The following is a 26,705-nucleotide window of genomic DNA, read 5'->3' as shown; positions in this document are numbered from 1 at the left end:
AGGGGGGAGTGTTTACTCTTCAACCTTCCTTACAAGTTATAAGCAGTGTTCCCTCTAAGCTGAGTTCGTCTGAGCTAGCTCATAGTTTTTTAGCCTCCAGCTGACAGATCTTTGTTTTAGCTCAGGAAGGATGGCCCCAGAGCAAACCAATTTATGCAGCAGCCAAATCACTTGCTCACAACTTTAATGCCAGTAGCTCAGAAAGTGGATTTTTTGCTCACAAGACTCCACAGCTTAGAGGGTGCATTGGTTATAAGCAGGGGTCATTTCGTAGAAAAAGAGCTAGGGGAACTCATTAGCATAACTCATTAGCATATGCCACACCCCCTGACATCAGGGGCCCGGTGGTGGACCTGCAAGGCCAGCGGGAGTGCGAGGAGGCCACGCCAAGGCCCTCCCTGGCCCCAGGCAGGCAGGGGTGGGGAGAGGCGGGGAGGAAGCAACTTACCCTCCCTCTTCTCCTGCCTCCTCCTGGCTGAATGAGGGCTGGAAGCGGGGCGGCCGGAAGCAGGGGGCGTGGCTTTGTCATGTGCCCCGCCCCCCTGCACCTCACTTGGGGGATCTGTGTTGAACTGCATTCCCCCGCGTTCCCCCCTGAAATGACCTCTGGTTATAAGTATCATCAATACATCTGATTCTCATTTTCAACATGACTCCATCTGTTGATACTTATATCCAGAGACTGAGGCCATGGACAGATAGAACATATTTTTCTGTTAACCTGAGGAAAAACCCCAGGTATGCATAAATATCTGAAATATTTTTAAAAAAATCAGCACTAGGGATAACTGCCATGATAGAAACAGTGCCTGTAGCTTTAACAAATGTACGCCCTCACAGCCATTGCCAGGCAACCCCAACTGTATTGCCAGGATTCAAGTCTTGGTTTCTGTCAATAAAAGGGCGGGCAGGGCCCTTCCAGGGCGGTTTTGGCCCAGTAGCAACCATGGTATCATGCTACCATATGATTTGCTTGACTCACCCAGGCCCGGCTGCTTGCATTCTGTTCAGCATAAGCCACCCCCTGATAGCCAGTGTGTATAGTGGTTAGGGTTTCTGTGTAGTATCTGGAAGACCTAGGTTTGAACCTAGGCCCCCACTGGTGGACCTCCTGATGGCACCTGGTATTTTTGGCCACTGTGTGACAGAGTGTTGGACTGGATGGGCCATTGGCCTGATCCAACATTGGTGTCTCTTATGTTCTTATGTTCTTAATCAACACCCTGCCATGGAAGCTCGCTGGGTGGCTTTGGGCCAGACATACAATTTCAGCCTAACCTACCTCCCAGAGTTGTTGTGAGGATACAGTGGAGGAGAGGAGAATGACATAAGCTGCTGTGGGTCCCCACTGTAGAGAAAGTCAGGGTATATAAATGAAATAAATATCAATATAGCCAAAGATGGGGGGGGGCAGTGTTCCCTCTAAGATGAGTTAGTGTGAGCTAGCTCACAGTTTTGTAGCCTCTGGCTCACACATTTTTGTCTCAGCTCAGGAAGGAGGGCTCCTAGGGAAAGGCTGCTGGGGGAGCGAAGGAGGAAGCACCGAAGACGGAGGAGATAAATGTAGGTTAGCTGGTGGGTGGGAAGAAGAGAAGGAAACAGGAAAAGAGGAGAAACTATGTCTCCCCACTTAGTCGCTTGGTGGACTTGGCTACAGAATTGGTCCTGATTCCGTGCTACCGAGTGCTGCATCTGATCTGAGGCATCACCTAGTTCCTTTCACCCCCCAGAAGTCTGGTTGCAGAGGAGGAAGAGTGATCCCAAGGAACTGATGAAATGGTTCATATTTATCAGCTCTCACGCTCTAATGGAGGAAGGGCCGGCAGGCATTGAGGAAGGGAGAATCTCCCCCCCCCCCTCAAGCTTCGTGTTGTGACATAAGAAAGAGCCTGTGAATTCAGATTAAAGAGGGAGGAGGGATTGGGGTGCCCTTTGCCAATTGATGCTGGCCGGCAAGGAACAAGATTGATGAACATTGTCCTTTTTCGGTTAGTGGTTTTCAGTCCATTGTGCCCGCCAACGAGGAGGGAACCTTAGCTGAACTCGGCATCCTCATTTTGCTGCTCTGCATGGCAACCTGCCTAGATACTTGCTTGTGGGATTTATGGTGGTCTCCGTCTCTCTCTGTCTGTTCTAGAATGAATCCGGCAATGACTGTAATAGAAATGATACCTATAGAATGGGAAAGAAGTAATCTTTGTGTGTGGAGGGAAAATGACAACTGTGTCTTTTTTTAAAAAAAAACAAGGCACAGCACTAAAGTTAGTTTCAGAGGGGAGCCATTTTGGGCTGCGGTAGAACAGCTAGCCGTGAGTCCTGTAGCACCTTAGAGACCGACAAGAATTTTGGGGTATCAGCTTTTGGGAGTCAAAGCTTTCGAAGGGAATAAAGGGAGCATTGACTCTTGAAAGTTCTACCCCGAAACTCTTGTCAGTCTCCGAGGTGCTACTGGACTCGTATCTAGCAGCCCTAAAGTTGAATCCTCTTCAGTTCTACTTGCCTTGCCCAGAGCTGGAAGCCATTCCCTGCCAAACAGGGAGATTCCCTATCATTGACCTTCAATTTTTCACACACTGAACTAAGGAACTTCGAGAAATCACCAGGACTCTGGGCAAAATTATTTTCCACGTTGTCCACTTTTTGCAAACCTGCCATTTGGAATCGACCGATCCTTTTCCTTTCTGCGGCAAACTAGAGTTTCCTGTTGAGTCCGCTCTGGCGAATGGTGGCTGTTAACCTTCTAAATGGGAATTCGTGATCCTTTCGTGGTTTCCGTTTCTGCTTTGGAGGGCAAGTGAAAGCCATAGTTGGCCAGTTTGGACGTACTGGAAAGCTGTGCTTCACAGCAAAACAGAGCAGGAGTCAGAGTACATTGTAGCGGTAGGGCAAAAGTAGGCTCACGGTTTCAACCCAGTAGCTATTTTTTCGGCCCTGACCTGGATAGCCCAGGCTAGTCTGATCTTGTCAGATCTTGGAAACTGATTAGGGTCGGCCTTGGCTAGTATTTGGTTGGGAGACCTCCAAGGAATACCAGGGCCTTCACATGGCAAACCACCTCTGAACGTCTCTTGCCTTGAAAATCCTACTGGGTTGTCATAAATAACCTGTGACTTGATAGCAAAAATAACAAAAAGTTGTGAATGTGGGACTGTTTCTTTTTGAATGCTGATGAGGCAGCAGCTGTGACACTATGAAGTGGGGGCCTCTAGAATTCCACACCCAGGGAGACAGATTGAAAATTTTGGACCATAGAGAAGTCCCAGAAAAAAAACAGTCATGTAGTGCCCTGTTGGTAGGACCAGTTGAAATATCACAACATAGTGGGCGATTTCGCACTAGAGCTGCCTCGCTGCGCAGCCGCCGTTTGCCCCGACACAAACATGTCAATTTCACACCCGAAGCTGTGGGGCTGCATTTTGACTCGTGGCTTCGCCCGATTTCCTCCGCAGTTTCATGATCCTGGTTTTTGAGGATCACGAAACCGCGGAGGAAATCGGGCGAAGCCGCGGGTCAAATGCAGCCCCGCAGCCTCGGGTGTGAAATTGACAAATAGTGTCGGGGCAAACGGCGGCTGCGCCGCAAGGCAGCTCTAGTGCGAAGTCGCCCAGTGAGTACGAGCTTTCAAGTCCCCAAGAACTCTGCAGCAGTCAAGAAATTCATTACAAAAAATGGGGGAGGGGAGGGGAGAAAATGCTTCCATAGCAGGAGAAAAGACTACAGATTGCACTCTTGTTGAAATGGTGAACAGATGTTGCAAATTTTAATTAGATGACATGCTGAGTGCAAAACCATCTTCAAGACACATCCAGGACAGAGAAGCAAAAAAATAAAATAAAAAAATCCCCCTTCCCTTTTTTTATTGTACTGAACTCCTAGCCTGAGGAAGAGTTCTGAGTAATGTTGAAAGCTCATGCATGCTGGTTTCGTGATCGTTTTTTTAGTCCTAATAAAACGTGTTACTCTGCTGTTGTTTTTGGCATCCAGTGATGGGAACTGTGTTTATTTAAAGCATTTCTTTGCCGCCTTTCCTCCGAAATAGGGTCCCCAAAGTGGCGAAATCCAAACATTTGAGACGTTAAAACAGAATTTAAAACGACGTGTCTGTGTATAATGTATAAAGTGTTTAGCCCTGACCTGAATGGCCCAGGTTAGCCCGATCTCGTCTGATCTCGGAAGCTAAATAGGGTCAGCCCTGGTTGGTATTTGGATGGGAGACCAGCAAGGAAGTCCAGAGTTGCTACACAGAGGTAGGCAATGGCAGACCGCCTCTGAACATCTCTTGCCTTGAAAACCCTATGGGGGTCACCATAAGTTGGCTGCAACTTGACGGCACTTTCCACCACCATGTAAAACGTTTTAACAGTCAAATATAGAAACGTACTTAGCAACACAACCAGGAAGGAGGGCCAGTAACAGTAGGTGGAGGAGTGCCAATCAAAACAAGAAAGTCTTCACCTGTTGGTGGAAGATAATGACAGAGGGAGACAATTGCATCTCCCTGGGGAGGATGTTCCAAAGTTTTAGCACTATAACCAAGAAGGCGCTTTCTTGGGTTGCCACCTGGCTAGCCTCAGGTGGCAAGGGCACCAGAAACGGGGCCTCTGAAGTTGTATGTGGTGATTCTGGCCATTGGAGGACAGATGAAAGCCATAATTTCCTCCTGTGCCGCATACAGTACTTTGTAATCACTGCTAATTAATCCCGAACACTGGTATTTTCCACATGGGGATGGGTTTGTGCGGTTTCCCCTCTGCTGCTGCGGCTGCCAATAAAGCTTAATGGCAACGTGGCTTCCATGTGGCATTTCCCTGCCCCAGTCAGCCAGCCACGGCCATTCCCCTCCTCTCTCCAGTGGGGGAGGATTTTGTTTTTTAAAAAAGAAAATCAGCTGTTGATGTAGTATGAATTAACGGTATGTTTCCTGATTTCCCAGTTTTCATGAAAGAAAAGTAAGTATCTTGCCCATTCCATTGACGAGATTATAAGGTGAAAGGTATATCTCTGCAACTAAAGTAGCTAGAGACTTGTCTTTTTAAAAAACAAAACACATTGTTATGACGGGGCCTTTTTTTTTTTTTTGAAAAAGAGGTACGGGAACTTCTCAAGAGGGAAATGAAGTTTTCAATCTGTATACTGAAAACGTATGAACTGTAAATTTTGTCGAAAAGGTTCTGGAACTCCATTCCGGCGTGGTCCCCCAGAAAAAAAGCCCTGGTTATAATCAGTGCTCCCTCTAAGCTACGGAGTCTTGTGAGCAAAAATCCCACTTTGTGAGCTACTGGCATTAAAGTGGTGAGCGAGCGATTTGGCTACTGCATCAGTTAGTTTGCTCGGGAGCCATCCTTCCTGAGCGAAGACAAAAATGTGTGAGCCGGAGGCTAAAAACCTGTGATCCAGCTCACAATGACTCAGCTTAGAAAGGAAGACTATTTATGACATATGCCCACTGCTAATTGCAGAAATAAATAAAGCCTTCAGTGTTGAGCGAGGAAATGGCTGCTGCCGAAGCCTGAGGCAGGTAAAAGGGTGCCGAGTGTGGGTGGGACTGAGAATATCCCCAACCTTCCCACCCCAGTTTTGCTGTACTCTTTCTTTTTTTCTTTCCCAAAACATCTCGACAAATCAAATTTGGGAAAGATTGCAGAAAAGATGGGGGGAAACGTGAGGTACACGGAAGCACTGCGGTACGGATGGAGATGATGACGCCCCCTTCCCAAGAGCGTTCAGGCTGGGGCAAACAACCCATGCATCAGTTAGTATTGTTATTAATGTGGATCAGAATCTCCACTGAACGCATTGTTGTGCATTACTCTTCCAAATTAACCTTGATGGCGAGAATGGCAAGGTATTTAAAATACGTTCCAGGGGTAACTGAGCACGTAGCAAATGATCATGTGTGCACCCCCAATTAAACATCCATACTTCACAACAGAACGTAACTAATTTATGACCCGGTTGCAATGCTATCCGAAGTGTAGTTACGCCCTTTAAAAGCTAAAGGTTTCCCTTGTGTGCACCTCGGCGTTTAGTTACACCCTTGTTGTTGTTGTTCAGTCGCACAGTCGAGTCCGACTCTTCGCGACCCCATGGATCATCTCCCGCCAGGCCCTCCTGTCTTCCGCCATCCTCTGAAGTTGGCTCAATTTCATGTTCGTTGCATCGATGACACTGTCTAACCATCTCATCCTTTGCCGTCCCCGTCTTCTTTGACCTTCAATCTTTCCCAGCATCAGGGTCTTCTCCAGTGAGTGCTCCCTTCTCATTTGGTGGCCAAAGTATTTGAGCTTCAGTTTCATTATCTGGCCTTCCAGGGAACAGTCAGGGTTGAATTCTTTTAGGATTGACTGATTTGATCTTTTTGCAGTCCAAGGGACTCTCAAGAGTCTTCTCCAGCACCATAGTTCAAAAGAATCTATTCTTCGGCGCTCGGCCTTCCTTATAGTCCAACTCTTGCAGCCATACATGACTACTGGGAATACCATTGCCCTGACCATGCGGACCTTTGTTGGCAGGGTGATGTCTCTACTTTTTATCATGCTGTTTAGGTTCGCCATCGCTTTCCTCCCAAGGAGCAGGCGTCTTTTAATTTCATGGCTGCAGTGCAAATATGCTCCGGATTGCACTGGCAGATGTGCCCTTTTGGAAATGATTTGGACAACAAGGCTTCTGGTTAGCTAATTAATTAATTTAAAACGTTTGTTAACTGCCTTGCTACCTTGCAGAACTCAAGGTGGCTTATAAAGTAAGCAAAACGGCGATTATTGAAAAACACCCACAGAAGACCACAGTTTTAAATGGCAACCGGCAGTTCTGCGTAGGGAATTCTTGAGCCAGAAGCTGCAGAATAAATGATAAGGGGCCCGTTCCATGGTTTTGTGGTGCTACAAATCATCAAAAAAATTATTTGAGTTAAGTTTGTGAATATTAGTAATGCCTCTGCAGCACCAATAATAAATATATAGTACCCAGCTATAGATTTTATTTTGGCAGGATTCTGGCAAATACATAATAAAACAAGTTGATGAACATTGCCTCTGCTTTTCCTTTTGTCTGTTTCCAATTGTTTTATAGCTGAAGTTTTCAAACGATGTTGTCTAGAGACTTTGTTATTCAAAAGTCACTGGGGAGGGGCTGTGGCTCACTGGGAAAGCTGCTTGGCATGCAGAAGGTCCCAGGTTCAATCCCTGGCATCTCTGGTTAAAAGGATCTGGTAGGAGGTGACGTGAAAGACCTCAGCCTAAGACCCTGGGGAGTCACTGCCAGTCTGAGTAGACAATACTGACTTTGATGGACCAAGGGTCTGATTCAGTATAAGGCAGCTTCATGTGTTCATGTGTTTCTCCCAAGACACTCTTGGGGTGTTTGCCAGTCTTGTTGCAGTATAATTGCTTGTGGATCCAGATTTCTCACCATACTAGCATGTTTTGCGATCTGATTTTTTCCCCTTGTTGCAATTTGGCCACCGGGTTTCCCTTAAAACTGTCAGGCCAATTTGGATGTTGCTGGTCAAGGAAACCACCCCCCTAAGATGGCCTTTTGAATTTGGAAACTTCCACTCAGGCAGAACATCCATGAAGTTCAGAGGTACCAAAGTTTTTGATAAAGACCAGTGAAATTTCTTGGGGGTGGGAATCAGCACAACCCGTAATTGCAACACATGGTTGGGAATAAGAGAGCAAATAATGCTGCTAGTTTGATTAGGTCATTCATGAACTGCATCTCTCAGCCACTTCCTTCTGTGGTGTCATGAAAGCCCTTTTTGCAGGGATTAGGTTTCTGAGGCCCCTTGCGTCTCTTCAGGTTGCTTGTTGGGCATTGTCGAAATCATGGTGGCCTTGTAGTGTTGTGCATGAATTCCATAATGGCAAATGACATGTCTCGTCATGAAGCACCTGACCCCAAGGTCTAAATGAAGCTGCAGGTGGTATCCTGTTGTGTAACCTAGAAGAAGGTGGCTTGCTAAACCCAAGCGTGGTCCTTTAACGGTATTCCTCTGGAGGAGCGGATTTTCCTGATTCAGTGCAAAGACGCTGGGCAAGATAGAAAACCACTGTGGTCCAGTGCTGGCTTTGGGTTTGAGAGACCCAGGTTCAAATCCCTGCCGAGCGATCAGTTAAGTCATATGATGATTGTTGTGCATGTTCCTGCTGTCCTCCTTCCTTTTCGTCTGTTTTTCCTGGGAATGAAAAGCAAGTTACAGCTTCTGAATGGTCAAGTATGACTTAAAAAGACTGAGAACCTTCTCTACTTTTTCTTTAGGGGGAAGTTCACTAAAACAGGGATTGTAAACCCTATCTTCTAGAGAACTGGAAGATAACTATCATTCTGATGACCGTGGATGGAAAGCTTGCATGTGCCAGAACAGCTATTGGGGGGTGGGGGGGTCAGTGCAGCGAATACGTATTTCTGTGTTGCATCTAATATAACTGAGAAGAAATCCTGTATGAGCACGAGATTATATTGGGGTGGAGGCCTCAAGCAGTTGTTTCCCAATGTCGCATGTTTTTTAAGCCCTACCATCACGGCTTGCCTGTTTCTGTGAACATTGCTCCCATCTTGGGTTGTGTTTCTTGGTCCCACAGTAGCTTGTGAAGGGGTGTTAAAACGTTTAGATAGAGACGGCCCCCCCAAACTTTTTCACTCTGCAGGCACCTTTGGAACTCTGATACAACATGGTGGGCGCAGCTGCAGAATGGCTGCCAAAACTTACTTTCAGTGACACAGTAAAGATCCTTGTGCTGTGGTTGGTAGCTGCTGCCGAGCAACTTCTAAAAAAAATTTGCACAGCTAATCAAATTTCCAGGGGCCAGTCAGCAGCCTTCTTGGGGAAAAGCCCCACTTGGTCCCACCCACTTTCTAAAGACACTGGTGGGCGCTCGAAAAAGTGTGGGCTGGCGCCCGGGGGTACCCTGTTTTCCCGAAAATAAGACCTACCCCAAAAATAAGCCCTAGCAGGATTTCTGTGCATTTGTGGTATAAGCCCTAGTGTGTCTTCTTGAGAAAAAATAAATATAAGACAGTGTCTTATTTTCGGGGAAACATGGTACCATATTGGGGACCCATGGTACAGAGACAGCTCCTGGCCTGTGACTGCCAGAGCCCCTGTCTGCTTCTGGATAGAACATGTTGGGTTTTTCCTTTCCAGCGGAGGAAGGGAGTGCAGCAGTGCCAAGTCCCCATTACCAGGGAGATAGCCCTGTAGATAACTGAGCCCTCAAGCAAGCGTGGCTTTAACCTCAGAGTGTAAAGAGTGAAGCGAAGGAGAGCTCTATAAAAAGAATGCTCTGTATTCCTGGCTGTTCTGACCGCCATCCCTTCTATGTCCCTGCCTGCAGGTGCTCGTCACTAACACCATACTGTACTGAAGATGTCTAACAGCAACACGACACAGGAGACACTGGAGATAATGAAAGAATCGGAAAAGAAGCTGGTTGAGGAATCTGTGAACAGAAACAAATTTGTATCCAGGTCGCCCAGCAAAGAGGAAGTTGAGAAGGACGGGGAGGAGAGCAGCACTCGGCAAGAATCGCAGGTAAACGGGCGAAGAGCCGTTGCAGGCGTCAGGCTAGTTAATCCGTCAAAACTCAGTTAACCAGAAGCAGGTCTTGGATTCAGCTCTTCAACGATTCTGAGGTCCTTCCCGCCAGCCTGCTTTGGAGACCACTGAACTAGAAAATCCCGATATTGTGCCTGAGATCTGTTATCCTCAGATTCACAAAGTCTCCTGCTCTCAACTCCGCTCGTTCACCCTTGTTGCCCCCTACAGTGCCAGCTCCCTCCTGGCACACATCTCCGTCATGCCACCTCTTCGCCTCCTGACCATGCCTTTTCCACGATGTCATCGGCCCAAAGTCCTTATCCCCCCAAGTAAAATGAAATCTAAATATTTGTAAGTGCAACTGCTTAAACACACTTTTATCCATCGTTTTACATTGGCCTTCCTGCATTCATTCATTCCTTTCACTTTGTTATCACTGTAAGCTTCATAAGACTGTAAGCTCCTTGAAGGCAGGGGACTGTCTGCATTTCTTAGGTTGATTCTCTAAAGTGTATAAATGAATACAGGTGCCTTGGCCATATATGCTGCCGTGTTCTACCTCTGAATATTTGAGCCATACCTTGAGATGCAAACCTGGTACATTTAGTACCCTGGAATGTCATTAGTTCCCCTGGAGCAAATGGCTGCTTTGGAGGGTGGACTGTATGGTATTGTTGTACTCCACTGAGGTTCCTGTCCTCCTCAGGCTCCATCCCCAAATCAGTAGTAGTTCCTCAGCATGTTTCTGGCAACACTACCCCCCCTTCCCACCGATGGCTGGGGGGACCTGGCAACCCAATCACCACTACTTACAAATCATGATCTCAAGTAGATTTTTTGGCATGGTGGTGGCTAGAGCGGGAGGCTACAACCTGGGAGAACCGGGCTTGAATCCACGCTCTCCCTGGAAGCTCATTGGGTGACCTTGAAGCCTGTCACAATCTCTCATCCTATCCTAGATCACAAGGTGGGTTGCTGTAGAGATCGGGTGGAGGAGGTGAGGACGATGTGGTCCTGTGACGTTATAGGAAAGTGGCAATCCGTGCTGAGTTTACTGCCACCTGTCCATTTGCCTTAATCACGAGACATGTTGAGAGATGGGGTTCAGATTTCTCTTGCAGTCCCTGAGGAATGTCAGCTGGGCTGATTTTGGCCATGGTGGCTTCACCAGTTGAGTTGTTCCAAAGGAGAGGGGTGGCACCATGGTTTTAAAACCCAGTTTTACATGCGTTGAAGTTCCCGGAGGAAGAGTTTAGGCTGCCCCATGTTTCCCTGGATACATTGCATTTGTTTTTTGAGTGACCGTGGGTGTTTATGGTGGTAAATTTCCTGCCATAGCACTTTCTGAGTTTTGCCCAAAATTTATGTATAAATGCAGCCTGTGAATACTTGACTTGCATGGGAAAAAAATGTATGTGGGAAGTGATGGCAACATAGCTTGGTGAGGTGAGATTGATGTAGTAATAACATACCATTCGACCTTGAGGGCTGTTGTTTCTTCAGTGTTCCGAAAGAGGCATAAGTGTGTTCAGTAGCCTTATGATTTGCCACTTGTCAGGGCAAGCTACTGAATGGCAGATAGTACCTCCTTCTCCTCCTCCCAGCCTTTCCTTACCTGCAACTTTCTCCCCTTCCTCAACCATCATATACAGGCTTGTCGTTGGGAGTAGAAAAACAGAAGCTTCTGTAGGATTATTTGGATTAATGACATTCCTTCCACAAATGGTTTTGGAGCGATAATGTTTTGGCTTCCCCCATCATGGATCCTGCATTGTGTAGAATGCTCAACCACAGTAGCTTTTCTACTCCCCTCCCCCCCCTTTTTTTTTGCAGAGGCGAACGTCAAATCATGGACATGCTAGGAAAAGAGCCAAGGTAAGAGATTCCCTTCTCCTCCTCTGTCCAATGTGATGCTTAGTTGGGGGGGGGGCTTAGGAAGGCTTGTCTGAGGCTGATCTTAATGCTGTCGTCCTTAGCATTGGGCCCTGGACACGCTCCGCCCTGTCCAAGCTCTGATGTTGACTCGAACGTGTCCCAAATGTTCACCCTCTTGTCTCCCTGCCATTAGGCAGCTTGGGCCCAGCGTTCCCGAGGTATTGCCTTTTCCACTGATCAACTGAGAGTGTCCTCCAATCCCTGGCCATAAGCCACATTCAGACCACAACAGAGCTGGAGTGGAGCAGCCACCATTCTCCCTTGCTACGGTGAAATTGTCTCTCCTTGGAAACTCACCAAAGCCTGAGTATTTTCTGGAAGCCGTGCAAGAAATTTCTTTTTTAAAAAAATTTGAACCATCTTCCCGGTAGCTGGACTTTGATCTAGTCATCACAGAGATGGCAAACCTGTTTCTGAGCTACGTCATTTAGAATGCGAGTGGAGACACACGCTAGTTGTTTATACAGAGAAGCATTCAGTCATGCATGCCCTGGCACCTGTTGTCAAGCGGTAGATCCCAGGCGCAGGCTTCATCGCTTCAGTAAGGACAGTAGTATTTTACGGTCGTAAAAGGTTGGGTCCTATTCATGTATAGTGCTTAGATGGATTTTAATGTGAATTTTAACAGTCTGACTTTTTAAAACAAGTCCTGATGTCTGTCCCAAGTCTTTGAAATACGGTGGTCCTGGAAGTGTTTTTAATTGAATAGTGATGTAATCACACTCTTTACGTTGGTTCTTTTGTATACTTTGTCCCCCTCTTACATGTGAATCTTCCTATAGACTGTTGGTAATTCCCAGAACCATGTTTCATCATGACTCTGGGTGGCAGGGTATGATACTAGATTGTGTCATGTGCCAAAAACCATCGCTTCGCCAAGCCGTCTGAAGCAGATCTTCACTCCAAGCATTTTATTATATATTTATTTTATTAATTTGATTTTTCAGACTGCCTTCCCCCATACTTGGGGCTCAGGGCGGTGTACAGCAAATAGTTTTTTAAAAAAACAGTAAAACAATTTAATAACCATTTTGGATGGTGTCTAAAACAGATTACTCACCCCAAGGGGTGGTGGTGAGAAGAAAAAGAGTCCGGGCTAATTAAAGACTGTTTTCCTCCAATGTCTCAGGTAGATCTCCCAGAATAACCAGGTTCGTCAGAGAGGCAGGTGAAGCACCAGCAGCAGAATGAAGAGTTCTTTAATTGGCAGGGAAAACTTGGCAATGCAGTTTTGCCGCTTATCAGAAGTGGCTTAACAGTTGGCAGATTACTTAATGGGTTTACTTGGCCGCAGGGAAGCCCAGTCAATTTATTTGACCTTCAAGGCACTGTGTTAGCAGAGGCTAACTGGCACAGAGGATTAGCAGGCGAGCCTTCTTGCCTCCAGGGGTGGCGGATTTGAATCCATATCAAAGGTGTTAGTGAAAGACTCCCCCCCCCCTTGCTGTCTTTACATCTGCAAATCTGTTATGCAACTGGTGCTCTCTGCTTCACTGGGTGTTAGGGCTGGACTAAATGAATTAGCATTCCTAATTATTATGAAGCCAGCTTAATTAACGCAAGTTTTGCTAGCAGCGCGGTTGCACATCAAAGCAAAGCCGCAGATTGCCCGTGTTCTTACCACTCGAGGCGTTTTGCTTTTCAGTCAAATTCGAAGCTGAAGCTAGTCAGGAGCCTGGCCGTGTGCGAAGAATCCTCTAACCCCTTTGTCGATGGGCCACTAGAGACCCAGGTAAGCCAGACGGGAATGGATCCTCTAACATGTCTTCCAGCTCAGGAGGAAGATCGCTTTCAGGGGATGGATGGTGATTCTCCCGCGTTTAAGGGCCGGAAGGGGCTGAAAGTATAGTGGTCTTCAAGGAAGTTGGTAGCCCAGCTTAAACTGCATCACAGTGACCCAGCTATATTACTGGCGGTGCAATAATACCAAACGGCTGTGTCCTAATTACTGATCTACAAGCACCACAGCCCTGTGGGCAGATTTCTGTGAGTTTGCTCTCGATAAAACACGTTCAAGTCACTAGATTATGGTCAAAAACAAAAGAACCGAGAGGGCTTTCTGAGCGAGACAAGGAGGCTTTTTCTCCTTGTGGTATGGAAACTTTGCCTGGAGCGAGAGCGTGCTGCAGAGGGCATGGGAGTCAGGATAAAGATCAGGTCCAAAGACAGCAGCGCGCCCACACCGCATCACATAACGCTCAAAGAAATCCATTCAGATTAGCAGCGCACTGCAGTCGGAGAACAGGAGCAAAGCCGCAGCTGCCAGAGAGGGGTCTGGCTTGATCCACATCGGATCGGCAATCTGACTAATGGCTGGCGGGAATGCCAAAATCAACAGGGCGCCTCCTGCCAGGTTCTCATGCCGGAAGAGGTGATAAAGTGGCAAGATAGGGGCAGCAGGAATCAGACGGAAAAGTCTGTTCGGCTCAGCCTTTGCCACAGGGCCGGACCATTCAGCCGCATGCCCCCTGCAAATCTCCTTAAGCTAAGCAGAGAATGGGTACAGCGGCATTACTGTGCCTACAAAACTGTGCTGCAGACGAGCAAGAGCTTAGCTACACGCTGCAGGGAGAGGTAGAAATCTCCCAAGGTCGCTAGTCGATCGGACCAAAAGTAAAGTTCCTTCCCAGATTCAGACGCGTTGGTCGTGTCATGCTTCTAGCCTCTGTTGATTACCAAGCACCAGCTCTGAGGTCTTCAAAGTGTGGCTTCTGTCCTGTACTTAGGATATCATACAGTTGCACATCAGTTGCCCCTCAGACAAGGAAGATGAGAAGTCTGCGAAAGACGGTCCCGAAAAAGAAGAAAAGGAGAAGAATAAAGAGAAGGCCCCCAAGAAAATGCTGTCCAGAGGTGAGACAGTCTCAGGTTCTGGAGTGCATAATGTTTTTGGGAAAGCTCAGCAGGGGCTGCTGTCCTCCATGTGTGCCAAATGCATACAGTTGTCAACCTCCAGGTGGCACCTGGATATCTGCCACTATTACAATTGGTCTCCAGATGACCAAGATCAGTTCCCCTGGAGAAAATGGCCGCTTTGGAGGGTGGACTCTGTGGCATGGTACCCTGCTGAGGTCCCTCCCTAAACCCTGCCCTCTCCCGGCTCCAACCCGCAAATCTCCAGGTGTTTCCCAATCCAGAGACGGCAACGCTACAAATGCGTCATGTGATGGATCAGTGTTCGGCTCGAGGCAGTTCATTTAAAAAAAAAAAACAATTACAATAAAATCATTAAAAATTATAGTCAACATTAAAACAATGCAGGGGCAGTAAAACAGCATAAAACAACAGTCAGCAAGCCAAGCTTGCGGGGAGGGCAGGGTATAAATGTCATAAAAAATAAAAATAAAATGATCTGCATAAAAAGAGTCAGGCTAGAAGTCAAACATAAAAACAACTAGATAGCTCAAGACGGGTAGTCGTGTTAGTCTGTCTGTTGCAGTAGAAAAGAGCAAGAGTCCAGGAGCCCCTTAAAAGGCTAACAAAATTTGTGGCAGGGTAGGAGTTTTTGTGAGTCACTGCTCACTTCTTCAGACACTCACCCGAACAGGTACTTTGTGCACTCGTAGAATAGGAAATAAAATTATAGTAGCCCTGCAATCTGACACTTTCTTATTTGAAGTAGCCCGGGGGGAGCAAATTCCACATGCCCCAATTGCTCTCTTAACGCCCCCCCTGAACTCTCACACACTCGCACTCTTCTAAGAATCACATAAGTTACTTTAGCACTATAGCATCACCATTGTGCCTTTTGCATCCTGTGTCTTCAGAAATGATCCGCAGTTCTGGGTTCAAGCAGGCTCAAGTTTTGGTGCCTTATGATAGCCATCCAGGGATCATAATCCTGAGAATAATCAAAGCATATCTAGGCTTAGTCGTTATTTATTATTTATTTATTGCTTTCAATTTATATCCCGCCTTGCCGGTGCAGCGCTGGCTCAAGGCGGCTTACACAGTTAAAACGCAATAAAACCAATAAATACAGTAAAAATTCACAGTTAAAAGACAATTACATAAGGTGCTAATATATACAGATGGCGGTAATGTACGGATGTTGGGTTTTCCCCCACCCTGCTTTGTCTGCCTTCAGTTCCACGGTGCGATGCTTGCAGGCTTGTTTTATAGACTTTATTTGTCCAGGCCTTCTGCAAAGCAAGGGAGATCCTGTCCTCTCCCTTGGAAAGGTACAGTAATTTGTACAAGGTCACATGGGAAATATAAGGCAGGGCAAGGAGCCGAATGCTTATCAGAAGTCTTTCAAACTGCTAGGGGGTACTGTCCTGAAGTTATTCCACCGTTGACTTCACTCCAAGGAGATTAACTCAGGCGGGTGGTGATGATATTGGCAGTGTATTGTTCCTCAAATCCCTGCTCTTTTGCCACTCATTCTGAATCTTTGGGTGTTCCTCTGTAAATAAGACTGTCTCCTGACTGGGGCTTTTTGTTGCCTTTGTTTTTAGATTCTAGCCAGGAATACACGGACTCCACTGGAATAGATTTGCATGAATTTTTAGTAAATACACTGAAGAAAAATCCAAGGTAGGTTGCAGCGTGGCTGCACAGCTTAATTTGCAGATGGGGGGATGTTTTCGTAAGCTCATGCAGTTGAGCGCATGCACAGCTTGACTTGCAGATGGGAAGATGTTTCCGCAAGCTTATGCAGTTGAGCGCATGCACAGTTTGATTTGCAGGTGGGGGGGGATGTTTTCGTAAGCTCATGCAGTTAAGCACACGCATTGCTTGATTTGCAGATGGGGAGATGTTTCCGCAATAATAAATAAATAAATAAGCTCATGCAGTTGAGCGCAAAGCCTGGGTGGGAGATGGAGGAGGGTAGCAGCAGCAGTTGGCATCTGGGAGCGGGTAGATACTTGTGTATAATCAGGATGGGGAGGGACAGGTTGGCAGCTATCAGTAGACATCTTAACTGGTGAGGCGAGAATGATGAAGAGCTTGAAACAAGAGTCTTCTTGAGCACACTTTCTCTAGTCTTGCTTCCCAGAAGTGCACATTGTGTGTATGTGTGTGCATATGCGTTTGTGAAAGATTTTCGGCTGGCTGTAAAATGATAATGACGATGCTGTAGGTTTAGTGGACCCCTAACTGGCCTCTCTTTTTGGTGAGTATTTGTATGTGTGTGTATGCTTGGAAGTCATGGTTGACTTCCGGCAACCCCTAGTGGGGCTTGTATGTTTCAGAGAGGTGGCGTACTACTTCCTGCCTCTGCATCCTGCGTCTGGTATTCCTTGGAGGTCTCCCTTCCAAGTACTTGCCAGGGTCGGCCCTGCTTAGCTTCCGAGTTCTGAAGAAATCGGGCTTGCCTGGGCTATCCAGGTGAGGGCCCCTCTTGGCCATGGCAAGAGTCTTACTTTCCCGGCCACAAGAAAGATTAGTCATGCTAAGTTCAGAGTCTTTGTTTGGTGTAGCCAGAGCCAGTTTGGTGTAGTGGTTAAGTGCGCAGACTCTAATCTGGGAGAACCGGGTTTGATTCCCCACTCCTCCACTTGCACCTGGCTGGATGACCTTGGGTCAGTCACAAGCTCTGGCACAGCTGTTCTTGAAAAAGAGCAGTTTCTGTCAGAGTTCTCTCAGCCCCACCTACCTCACAGGGTGTCTGTTGTGGGGAGGGGAAGGGAAAGGAGTTTGTAAGCCGCTCTGAGACACCTTTGGGTAGTGAAGGGCGGGGTATAAATCCAATCTCTTATCTTCTCTTCTCTTCTCTTGCTCTTCTCTTCTCTTGCTCTTCTCTTGCTCTTCTCTTCTTCTTCTTTGGTAGAAGATACCCAGTGGGCTGCCTAAAGCTGCTGTAGGCAAAGTTTCTTGCCCCAGGTACCAAAGAAAATGCAACCTCGAAGTGCATTGGCCTGCTGGCAAACAAAATTGCAGGGGAGACAAAGACTGGCCAGACACATTTGGAGCAAGCCAAGTCCCATTGGTGCTGCTGGCATCTCAGGGATTCTCCTTGGACTCAGCTGGAGGCTGTGCAGATCTGGAAGCTGATGACGGCCATAAGCCATGCCTGTTCCCTTCCCCTGCACCGCTGGCCTCAGCCGTGCTGCCAGCGCCTCCTTTGCTTGGGTAGAGACTTGGCCCTGGGTGCAAACGAAAATGATCTGGTCTGCCGCCCGTTGGCCACGTTTGCTTGACGCTGCCTACATGAGACTGCGAACTAAGCTTTAATCTGAAGGTCTATCTAATAGGTGGAGCAATCTTTAAAAATGTATTCATTTTGCTATACTTATTCAGCTTTTAGGTAGGGTTCCTTGGTGGGCTCCCATCCATGTTCACATTCCTAAGTTCAGCAATACTGTGGTCTTCACTGGGCTACTGAAGTATCCTTGAAGGCCGTGAGGCCTCATTGCATTGACGATCAGGGTAATCTTACCATTGTGGACTGGGGGAAAAAAGATGCATTCATGTACCGCACATAAGAACAGAAAATATAGAAAAAAATAATTGGTACGAGTTAGTCAGGAAGGAACCTTAATTGCGCTAAAATCCTTCCTATAAATAGTTTCCAAATGCTTCTCTACAAAGTGCCTCCTGCTGTCTCACGAATAAACAGTGTCAAATCTGAGTTGCCAGGCCCTGGCTAGGTTCTGCTATATTGTGTTTCTAATAATACAGGCAGGAAGAGAGCCCATCGGGATATTATGATCCCGGGAGCCATAATCACTGTGCAGAAAAGAATCCACCTGAACAACAACAAAAAAAAGGGCTTTACTTTGAACTCGCTGCATCTGTTTTGTAGCTGGGAATGCAGGGGCAGGGTGAACACCTTTATCATTAGATTATCTTGAACTTTCTGCTTAACATGGAGGAGGGTACGAATCTGCCATTCTGCAAATAAACCCACGTAGTTGTTCCTTTCCTGAATGTGTGTCCCCCTTCACCATCCCTGTTTCCTTATATTTCTTCAACAGGGATAGGATGATGCTGCTAAAATTAGAACAGGAGATCCTGGAATTTATTAATGATAACAAGTAAGTAATGTTCTGGTTTTCCAGTTTGCCTGATTTGCGGGGCTGATGGTTTGAGAAGGTTTTGTGTAATTGTGCTGCCTGACAGCAAAGCACTTCTAATCTCCAGCCATGCTTAGGAATGCCTCTCTCTGTTTCCATCCTTATATGTCCCATGGGGGCTGCCGTATACAGAGTTTATCTTGTCCCCTGTTCTCCCCCTTGTCCAGCAATGACTCTCCTGGGTTTGGGGACAGAGTTTATCTTGTCCCCTGTTTGGTGTAGTGGCTAAGTGTGCGGACTCTAATCTGGGAGAACCGGGTTTGATTCCCCACTCCTCCACTTACAGCTGCTGGATGACCTTGGGCAAGCCATAGTTCTGACCAGAGCTGTCCTTGAAAGGGCAGTTTCTGTCAGAGCTCTCTCAGCCCCACCTACCTCACAGGGTGTCTGTTGTGGGGAGGGGAAGGGAAAGGAGATTGTAAGCCTCTCTGAGACTCCGAGTGAAGGGCGGGGTATAAATCCAATCTCCTCTTCCTCTTCTTCTTCTCCTCTTCCTTGTCCACCAGTGATTCTCCTGGGTTTGGGGGCAGGGGTAGATGGTGCAGAGAATGCGTGACTGCCACCCAAACCAGCGTCCTTCTGTTTCCTCCCTTTATCTCTTTCTGAGAAACTACTAGTAAAGTTCCATCTCTAGTGCTGCTGTGGAGTGTTCCTGCATTCTCTCAGAGACAAGGAAAATTTCAGAGTGTGGATTCCATAACTCACATTGATATTTAGTAAACGTTATTGGAGGAGAGGGAACAAAGTACAGGACTGCTGTTTTCAGCGACAGTTCCGTGTTCTAGATCTGCTCTCAGAGGGAACTCCTTCCCTAAGAATCTTTAAATTGGAGTTCCAGGCGTCTGTGCTCCAAGTCGCCTGCTCCGGGCCATGGAGGTACAGCTCTTTTCGCATGTCCATCTGTTATACAAGGAGATCAGCCTTCAGTGCTATGCTTCTATAACCCTTTTTCAAAATCCAGTCTTCTCGATCCCTAATGTTTATGAACAAAAGCTTCAAAAGAAAAAGGGAATAAGTACTCAAGGGTGTGAAATTTGGGATGTAGTCCTGTGCACACTTACCCCATGAGTAAGACCTACTTGACCTAATGGGGCTTACTTCTGAATACACTTGGATAGGATTGCACTGTACAGATTTCAGAAGGTATTGGGTAGGGAAATTTTGGCAATCCTCAGACACTTTTCATGGACACCAGCTCCTGTGCCATTTCTTCAACACCTTGCCTTCCACTTCTCATAAAGTCAAGTTTGCGGCCGAACACCTAACCAAGCAAGGCTTACTTTGCTAAAAAAAAATAAAAATGAATGGATGCCACCTCTGAGGCTTAAGGGTTCCTTGCCCCCACACCAGGGCCATCGTTTCAGAGCTCATGTATAATTTCAGCAATGTTGCCATAATTTATTCTGCTCTTGGTGAACCTGCAGAGTTATGGGTAGTCGTACCCCCCAACCCCCCTCCCCCCCCCCCCCCGTTGACTGAATCTTTGATTTTGGAATTGAAACAAGTGACCCAGTTAAAATACAGTTTGTCGGAGAAAAAAGTTTTAATATTGGTGGCAGGGGTTTCCAAGGTCTGATGAAAGTGGTGTTTCAGTAAAGAAGCACCGGGGATGATTCTGGTGTAATGGGGTGCCTTTGAGCTGACATTCCTTGTCTATGAATGTGTTGTCTTTTGTCAATATAATGCATTTCAGTGTTCCTCTGAGGACTCAGTGTTGTTCAAACGGTCTGTTAAGGTAGCTTTGACTTTTCTCTATTCTCTTGTCTCTCCTACCTGCCTCCTCCGCCCTCGGTCTTTGCCGCCATTAGCAATCAGTTCAAGAAGTTTCCCCAAATGACCTCATACCACAGAATGCTTTTACATCGGGTAGCTGCCTATTTTGGCATGGACCACAACGTCGACCAAACTGGGAAAGCCGTCATTATCAACAAGACCAGTAACACAAGAATGTAAGGCAAGAATGGGTTTTAACCAGTGTTGGGTGGGTGGAAATGTGGTTTAATGCTAATACTTAGTTCTCTAGAGTGTTCCAACCATTTTGCATACATTATCAGTGGCTTGGAGTCCTGCTATGGTGCTTCCACTTGCACATTCCCTGTTGCACAAGCGAAGTCCATTCGAAGCTGTCAGTGTTTGCACTTATATCCTGAAACAGATTTGCACTTGTGCAAATGATAGCGCATGGGGAAGCGCTGCCTGTGAACCGGCCATCGGTCGTGCTGGAGTATCAGTGCGTCTGCAAAAAAACGGCTTTGGCTTGCAAACAAGTCCTCCAGCACAGTGAACAGAATGGTGTGCGAGTCAAGCAATATTCAGCAACATGCTGCTTGGAATCCAAACCTTGTTAATCGATACAGTGACTCTGCAAGAGAAGTCAGTGGGTTTTCCCCATTTTTGAGGCCTGAGAGATGGCAACTTGCCTAAGTCCACCTGATGAGTTTTGTGGTAGAGGTGAGACGCGGGCTGCAATCCTAAAGACACTTCTCTGGGAGTAACCCCCACTGAATAACATGGGGACTTAACCTCTGAGTAGATCTGCCAGGAATTGCTGCTACACTTCATCTGTTAGTGAAAGTAAATACGGTGGCACTTTTCAAGCAGTCCTTTTTCCCCGTCCAAGCTGACCCTCTTATTTCTAGGAGAAGGACCTCTTAAGAACATTTAAAACTGCTTTATACGGACTCAAATCATTGGTCTGTCTTAGCTCAGTATGGCTGTGGCTCTCCAAGGCCTCAGACAGTGATCTCTCCCAACACCTGATATTTCACACCCTTTTTAACTGGAGATGCAAGGGACTGAACCTGGAAACTTGTGCACGTGCTCTGCCACTGAAGCATGAGCCCTATAGAAACTCTGCTCCAGAAAAGACAGTAATACCTGAATTCTGAGATGCTGGCTCTTGCTGTTGTGCCTGGCCGCCCCCTCTTCATGCCCTTCCAGCTTCTCTGGACAAGGTAGTGAAGGGAGCTAGGTGCCATTAACTGCCTGGTAGGTCAGGCTTCCCTCCGCCCAGCCAAAGAACTCTTGTAGGCTTCTCACCTTCTCTGCTGAGCTGTTGATGAGGACAGGAGAATCTGGCAGTGGTTCCTGGTACTTCCTTCCTTTGTTGAATTGTTTGGCTTTCCTACCCCCCTCTAAGACAAATCTTTCCACTCTGGTCCCATGCATCAGAACCCATGAACCCAACACTGGTGCCTGTTTGGGGAGAACAATGTTGTACGATGTGGTGGTGGTGGGGGCTCTAGGCAGCTTGGAGATCAGGAAAGAAGGGGGAGCAGCAGAAAACTCAAATCTTCTGGATTGGGGGCTGTAGGAAATCAAGCAGACAAGTAAGCAAGCGCTCATGTGTGCAAAAACCAAGCAGGTCACGACAAATCATTGTGCAGACAAAGACAAGACATGACCCAGACACTGTTATAGTCCTACTGGGTTAAAGCCAGTGAGTGGCCCAGGTGGTGGAACTCATTCTGGGACCTTACGGGTGGGGTGGCACAGCACAGACCCAGAAGTCACCACTTGTAACCTGGGAGCTCCCCAGAAGCAGATTCTCTTTCTTGTCGGGGCATAATTTGTGAGTAGCCGCTGCTCCTGTCCTGGACTCCTGGTTACTGCACAGTCAGTACCTGACCCCAACATGCAGAGCAATAACTCAGCGTCCCAAGTTTCCGCCGCCCCTCCTGATGAAAGGTGTGTTTGGGTCTTCTCCACAGCCCGGAACAGAGGTTCTCTGAGCACATTAAAGACGAGAAGAGCTCTGAGTTTCCACAGAGGTTCATCCTAAAGCGAGATGACACCAGCATGGATCGGGACGATAATCAGGTGACTGAAGCAAGGGGCATAATTTGCTTGCATGCTCCTTACAGAAATGGCAGCTTTTCTCAGGCTCTCAAGAAGTTCTCTTTCTTTTGTTCTTTCAGTCCCTTGGGACTCTGTGTGCCTGTTTTTCAGTAAAGTAGTGCCTCCCCAGCCTTTTGCTTTAATCGCCTCCCCCTCCCCAGACTCTGGGGTGAGGATTGTATTTATACACAGGACCCAATGGAAACTCATGCACTATCTAGTACCCGCCAATATTCTTCTTGGCTTTATTGATGCAGATGAGGCTCAGAGCATGTGCTGTAAAGTCCACATCCTCCCAGTGCATTTGATTCCATGGGGTTCTCAAGCTTTGACTAATGTCTAATTGCTCACAAAATGTATAGGATCCTTCTGTCATAAGAACATGATAGAAGCCATGTTGGATCCAGCCAATGGCCCATCCAGTCCAACGCTCTGTGTCACACTATGGCCAAAACCCAGGGGCCATTAGGAGGTCTATCAGTGGGGCTAGAACTCAAAAAGCCCTCCCATTGTGGCCCCCAAGCACCAAGAATACAGAACATCACTGCCCCAGACATACTGTTTCATTTGTGGCTAGTAGCCACTGATGGACCTCTGCTCCATATGTTCCTCCAATCCCCTCTTGAAGCTGTCTATGCTTGTAGCTGCCACCACTTCCTGCGACAGTGAATTCCATGTGTCCCAGTGAAGATATTTCAAGAATGGAGATGAAGGAATGCATCTTGTATACTTTCTAAGATTTATGAATTAATATTTGTTTATGCCGTCTACATGCTGCTTTTCCACTTTGAGAAAAGTGCTCAAGGTGGCTTCCTTGTTGGGCCTTCCAAGAGTTGTATACAGTACGTGGAACACTCTACCCATAGACCGCACATCAGCCATGTAGTATTGCAATGCCCCACCAGTTGCTTTGGAAAAAACAGGAGAGTGTTTCAAGGACTGGGGCCACAACATGTCCCAGAAAACAATCCCAAATATATTATCACTCTCCAGAGTTATAAAATTATATGAATTGTCCTGTACCCTCATAGGAATGAGTAACAATTCTCTGTGTGGTACAGTGAGGGGAGCCCAACAAACAGTAAGAGAAGCCACACTCTTTTCCCCTGTATATTTGAAAGTACACACGAGTAGACCTGGAGCTTTTTTCTTTGATGTGTCACAGCTTGCTTTTCTATCAGCGTTTTTTCCCCTGTTGTTAAGAATACATATCATAACCCAAAGAGAAGCATTTGGAGGTGGTAGATTTAAGAAAAGACTTAGTAACTGGCCCTGCACAAGCCTTAATCTCTAAAAAGTGTCTTTAGCAGGATTTTTTTTTCAGGGTTCACAGATTAATAGGGCATTAGTTAGTTTAATCACATTAGAGAAGCTTTCATCGCTCTCTGGATCTGGGCCAATTTTAATGAACGGAGTTAAGGGCACACTAGTTCAGTCCTTTTTGGGTGATTTTGCTTTTAGTGTTTTACTCCAGTAGGGAATGAGGAAAAGAAAATGGCAGAAGGTGGCCTTCCGTCCTGATGGAACAATGTAAAGGCAGAACTAGATGCTGCAATGGGAACATGATGTTCTCAGCAGTGTGTGTCCCTTGTAATGTTAATGGCCACAATCAGTTGTTGTATGGAGTGTGCCTTTTGGAATAGTAGGGATTGATCAATTTTTTTTGTCAGCTAGCTTTGAAGGCAAAATATGCTTTTAGCAACAGTGACATCTTCATGTGGTGTTTCCTCCCATGTTAGCTCAGCAAACGCCATGTGTGCGACACTTAATCCAAGAGGGAGGAGGTGTGCCAGTGGAGTTTTGCAAAAGGGGTGTCACTCTCTAAGCATGCATAATTTACACAGTGGATCTGTGCCGTTCTTGTGTTGCATATGCTGCCTGCTCTAGGGTGTCCATAAAAAAATTGTTCACTGTACACTTTCCCCTCACTGCTGTGTTCAACGGGTGGCAAAGTTTTCACTGAGCTCTTTCTGTCCATCTAGATCAGAATCCCATTGCAGGATGGACGGAGGAGTAAATCCATAGAAGAGCGAGAAGAGGAGTACCAGAGGGTTCGAGAACGCATTTTTGCACGAGAGGTAAGCATGGGTATTTAATGAACTCGCCTGTTCTTTTTTTGGGGGGGTGTACAGTGAGTTCCATCATGAACACACAAAGCTGCCTTGTACTGAATCAGACAATTAGTCCAGTGAGGTCAGTATCATCTACTCAGACTGGTAGTGGCTCTCCAGGGTCTCCGGAACAGGCCTTTCATATCACCTACTGCCAGATTCTTTAACTGGAGATGCTGGGGATTGAACCTGGGGCCTTCTGCATGTCAAGCAGATGATGTACCACAGAGCCATAGCCCCTTCCAGATTTTTAAGGATTGCACCATTCCCCTTCATTTACATTTTGAAAACTATATATATATATATAATTCTAAATTATATGTAAGTTGTATTAGAGACCATTTTATGCAACTAATGACAGATAGTATTATAAAAGGTTAGTCCGCTGCAAGGAAGAATCCGTATGTACAGACTATATTGCTTTAATTCCTCGTAGGTATGTTATGTGAATACTGTGTTTTTAAATTAATCCTGATCCGAGTCTGGGGCCCATCTGCATTCTAAACATGGCTGCTCTGGGAGCTCTCTGGACATCTGTAAAGATGCTGAGCTCTGTTCCTTTTGCAGAGCTGCAGTTGCCAGGATACTCCGAACTGTTAGTTAAACAGTTCTTGCTCTGCTCCTTGCTTTGCTCAAATCTTAATAAGATAAATTAATATAGCCTGTATTTACTCATTCCACCTTAAAACAGATGCTGTATTTACTCAAATGCAAGGCAAGGGTCCACCATCAAAGAAACAAAAGGGAAAAAAAGGGGATTGCTTTAAATTTGCGTGCCTGTAATAAAAAATCTTTTGGGGTATAACATTTTGGGCGCAGGGGTCGTCTTACATTCAGGATCATCTTCCTTTTGAGTAAGTATGGTATATGCCCTATGTTGCTGAATATGTTTTCTAATGGAAGATGTCAGTAACGTGTCAAACATACAAAATCTAAATTTCAGATCTTGTGATGGATTGAGGGGGGATGTTAAGGGGTTAGAGAGATGCAAATAAGCTGACAGCTTTAAATGGGGCTTTCATTTTAGCGTTTCCTCAATCCCCCCCCCCCCATAAAAATTTGTATTGTAGCTCTCTCTGGATCCAGTTCTGTAACCGCTGCCTATCCCAAAATGAATTGAACTCCAAAGTGTAGCACGGTGTTTCAGAGCATGAGCTTTGAGTGGGAAAGCAGCTTTTCAGATCTTCTCTCTGATCTGAACCTGACTGGTTGACTTTAAACAAGCCAATCTTGCTCAGCTCTCCGTCTTGCCTCCATCCGCCAACTGCCAATCTATCATTTTGGGATAACAGAACTGGCCAGTGTTACAGAGTATGAATTACTGAGCTAATGTACGCAAAAGCACTTAGAGTTTGTTTGGCACTCTTCCTAAGCATCGTTACATTATGAGCAGCAAACGTAATTTATCACTTTCTGGCAAAAATCTCCAGCACTGTTCAACTGATCTTCACCCATGGGATGTCGTTTGACAGTCCGTGGTATACTGACACAGATGAAGGGATTTAATTTCACACGGGATGCTTATGGGCCTCAGAACTTGGATTCCAAGGACAGAAGTAAACATTAAGCTAAACGTTAGGACTGCCGCCCAAAATGGTAGATGTGCTTTGAGTTCTGCCCCCTCTCCATGTTATGTTGAGGCACACTAACCTGAGTTGTGATGTTCTTGGAGGGTTTTGTATATGTATTTCTTTGTTCTCCCCGATCCAAAATGTTATCAGTGGCCAATAGAGGCAAAGAAGCACCAAGAAGAGAAGACAAAATGCCTAAGCAGTGGTGGTAGTGGTGGGAGAACTTGTTACGGGGCAGCTGTTTTTGGTGGCACACCAAATACCTACCCCTTAGATGGTCCCCTAACAGTTTAGCTGCCTGGGGAGGGGCTTAGTGGTAGAGCATCTGCTTGGCATGCAGAAGGTCCCAGGTTCAACCCCTGGCATCTCCAGTAAAAAGGACCAGGCAGTAGGTGATGTGAACGACCTTTGCTGAGACCTTGGGGAACCGCTGTCCGTCTGAGTAGACAGTACCGACCTTAATCGCCAGTGGTCTGATTCAGTATAAGGCAGCTTCATGTGTGACCACAGGAAGCCAACCTTAATAGGGTACTCTAACACCTTACCTTTTGGCAGCCAGAGACAGCCACCTATCTGTCCCCAGGCTGGCCCACTGTGACCCCGGAGTGGATCAGGAAATTGTGTCCAGAAAACCAGAAGAGCACAGGGAACAAGGGGGAAGGGAAAACAGGCAGATGGGAGACCTATCAGAAGG

At 46.6% G+C, this 26,705-nt stretch overlaps 1 protein-coding gene across 5 annotated transcripts in view; it reads left to right on the top strand.

The window, feature by feature from the left end:
- The window catches only part of R3HDM2 (R3H domain containing 2), a 200,119-nt gene that overhangs the window by 110,125 nt on the left and 63,289 nt on the right, over window positions 1–26,705 (top strand). For all 5 annotated transcript variants that reach the window (XM_015428075.1, XM_015428076.1, XM_015428074.1 and 2 more), the window contains exons 2-10: window positions 9,336–9,532; window positions 11,372–11,413; window positions 13,119–13,205; window positions 14,200–14,326; window positions 15,931–16,009; window positions 18,394–18,453; window positions 20,301–20,441; window positions 22,203–22,311; window positions 24,312–24,407. In XM_015428075.1, coding sequence (XP_015283561.1) covers window positions 9,368–9,532; window positions 11,372–11,413; window positions 13,119–13,205; window positions 14,200–14,326; window positions 15,931–16,009; window positions 18,394–18,453; window positions 20,301–20,441; window positions 22,203–22,311; window positions 24,312–24,407 — 906 coding nt within the window. In that variant the 5' untranslated portion in view covers window positions 9,336–9,367. The remainder of the gene's footprint in view (window positions 1–9,335; window positions 9,533–11,371; window positions 11,414–13,118; window positions 13,206–14,199; window positions 14,327–15,930; window positions 16,010–18,393; window positions 18,454–20,300; window positions 20,442–22,202; window positions 22,312–24,311; window positions 24,408–26,705) is intronic.

Source organism: Gekko japonicus, unplaced genomic scaffold (genome assembly GCF_001447785.1).
Source record: "Gekko japonicus isolate JY-2015 unplaced genomic scaffold, Gekko_japonicus_V1.1 scaffold1073, whole genome shotgun sequence".
In the NCBI taxonomy this organism is placed as follows: domain Eukaryota; kingdom Metazoa; phylum Chordata; class Lepidosauria; order Squamata; family Gekkonidae; genus Gekko; species Gekko japonicus.
The sequence above is the reverse complement of the archived record's forward strand: the minus strand, read 5'-3'. Positions and strand labels throughout refer to the sequence as shown.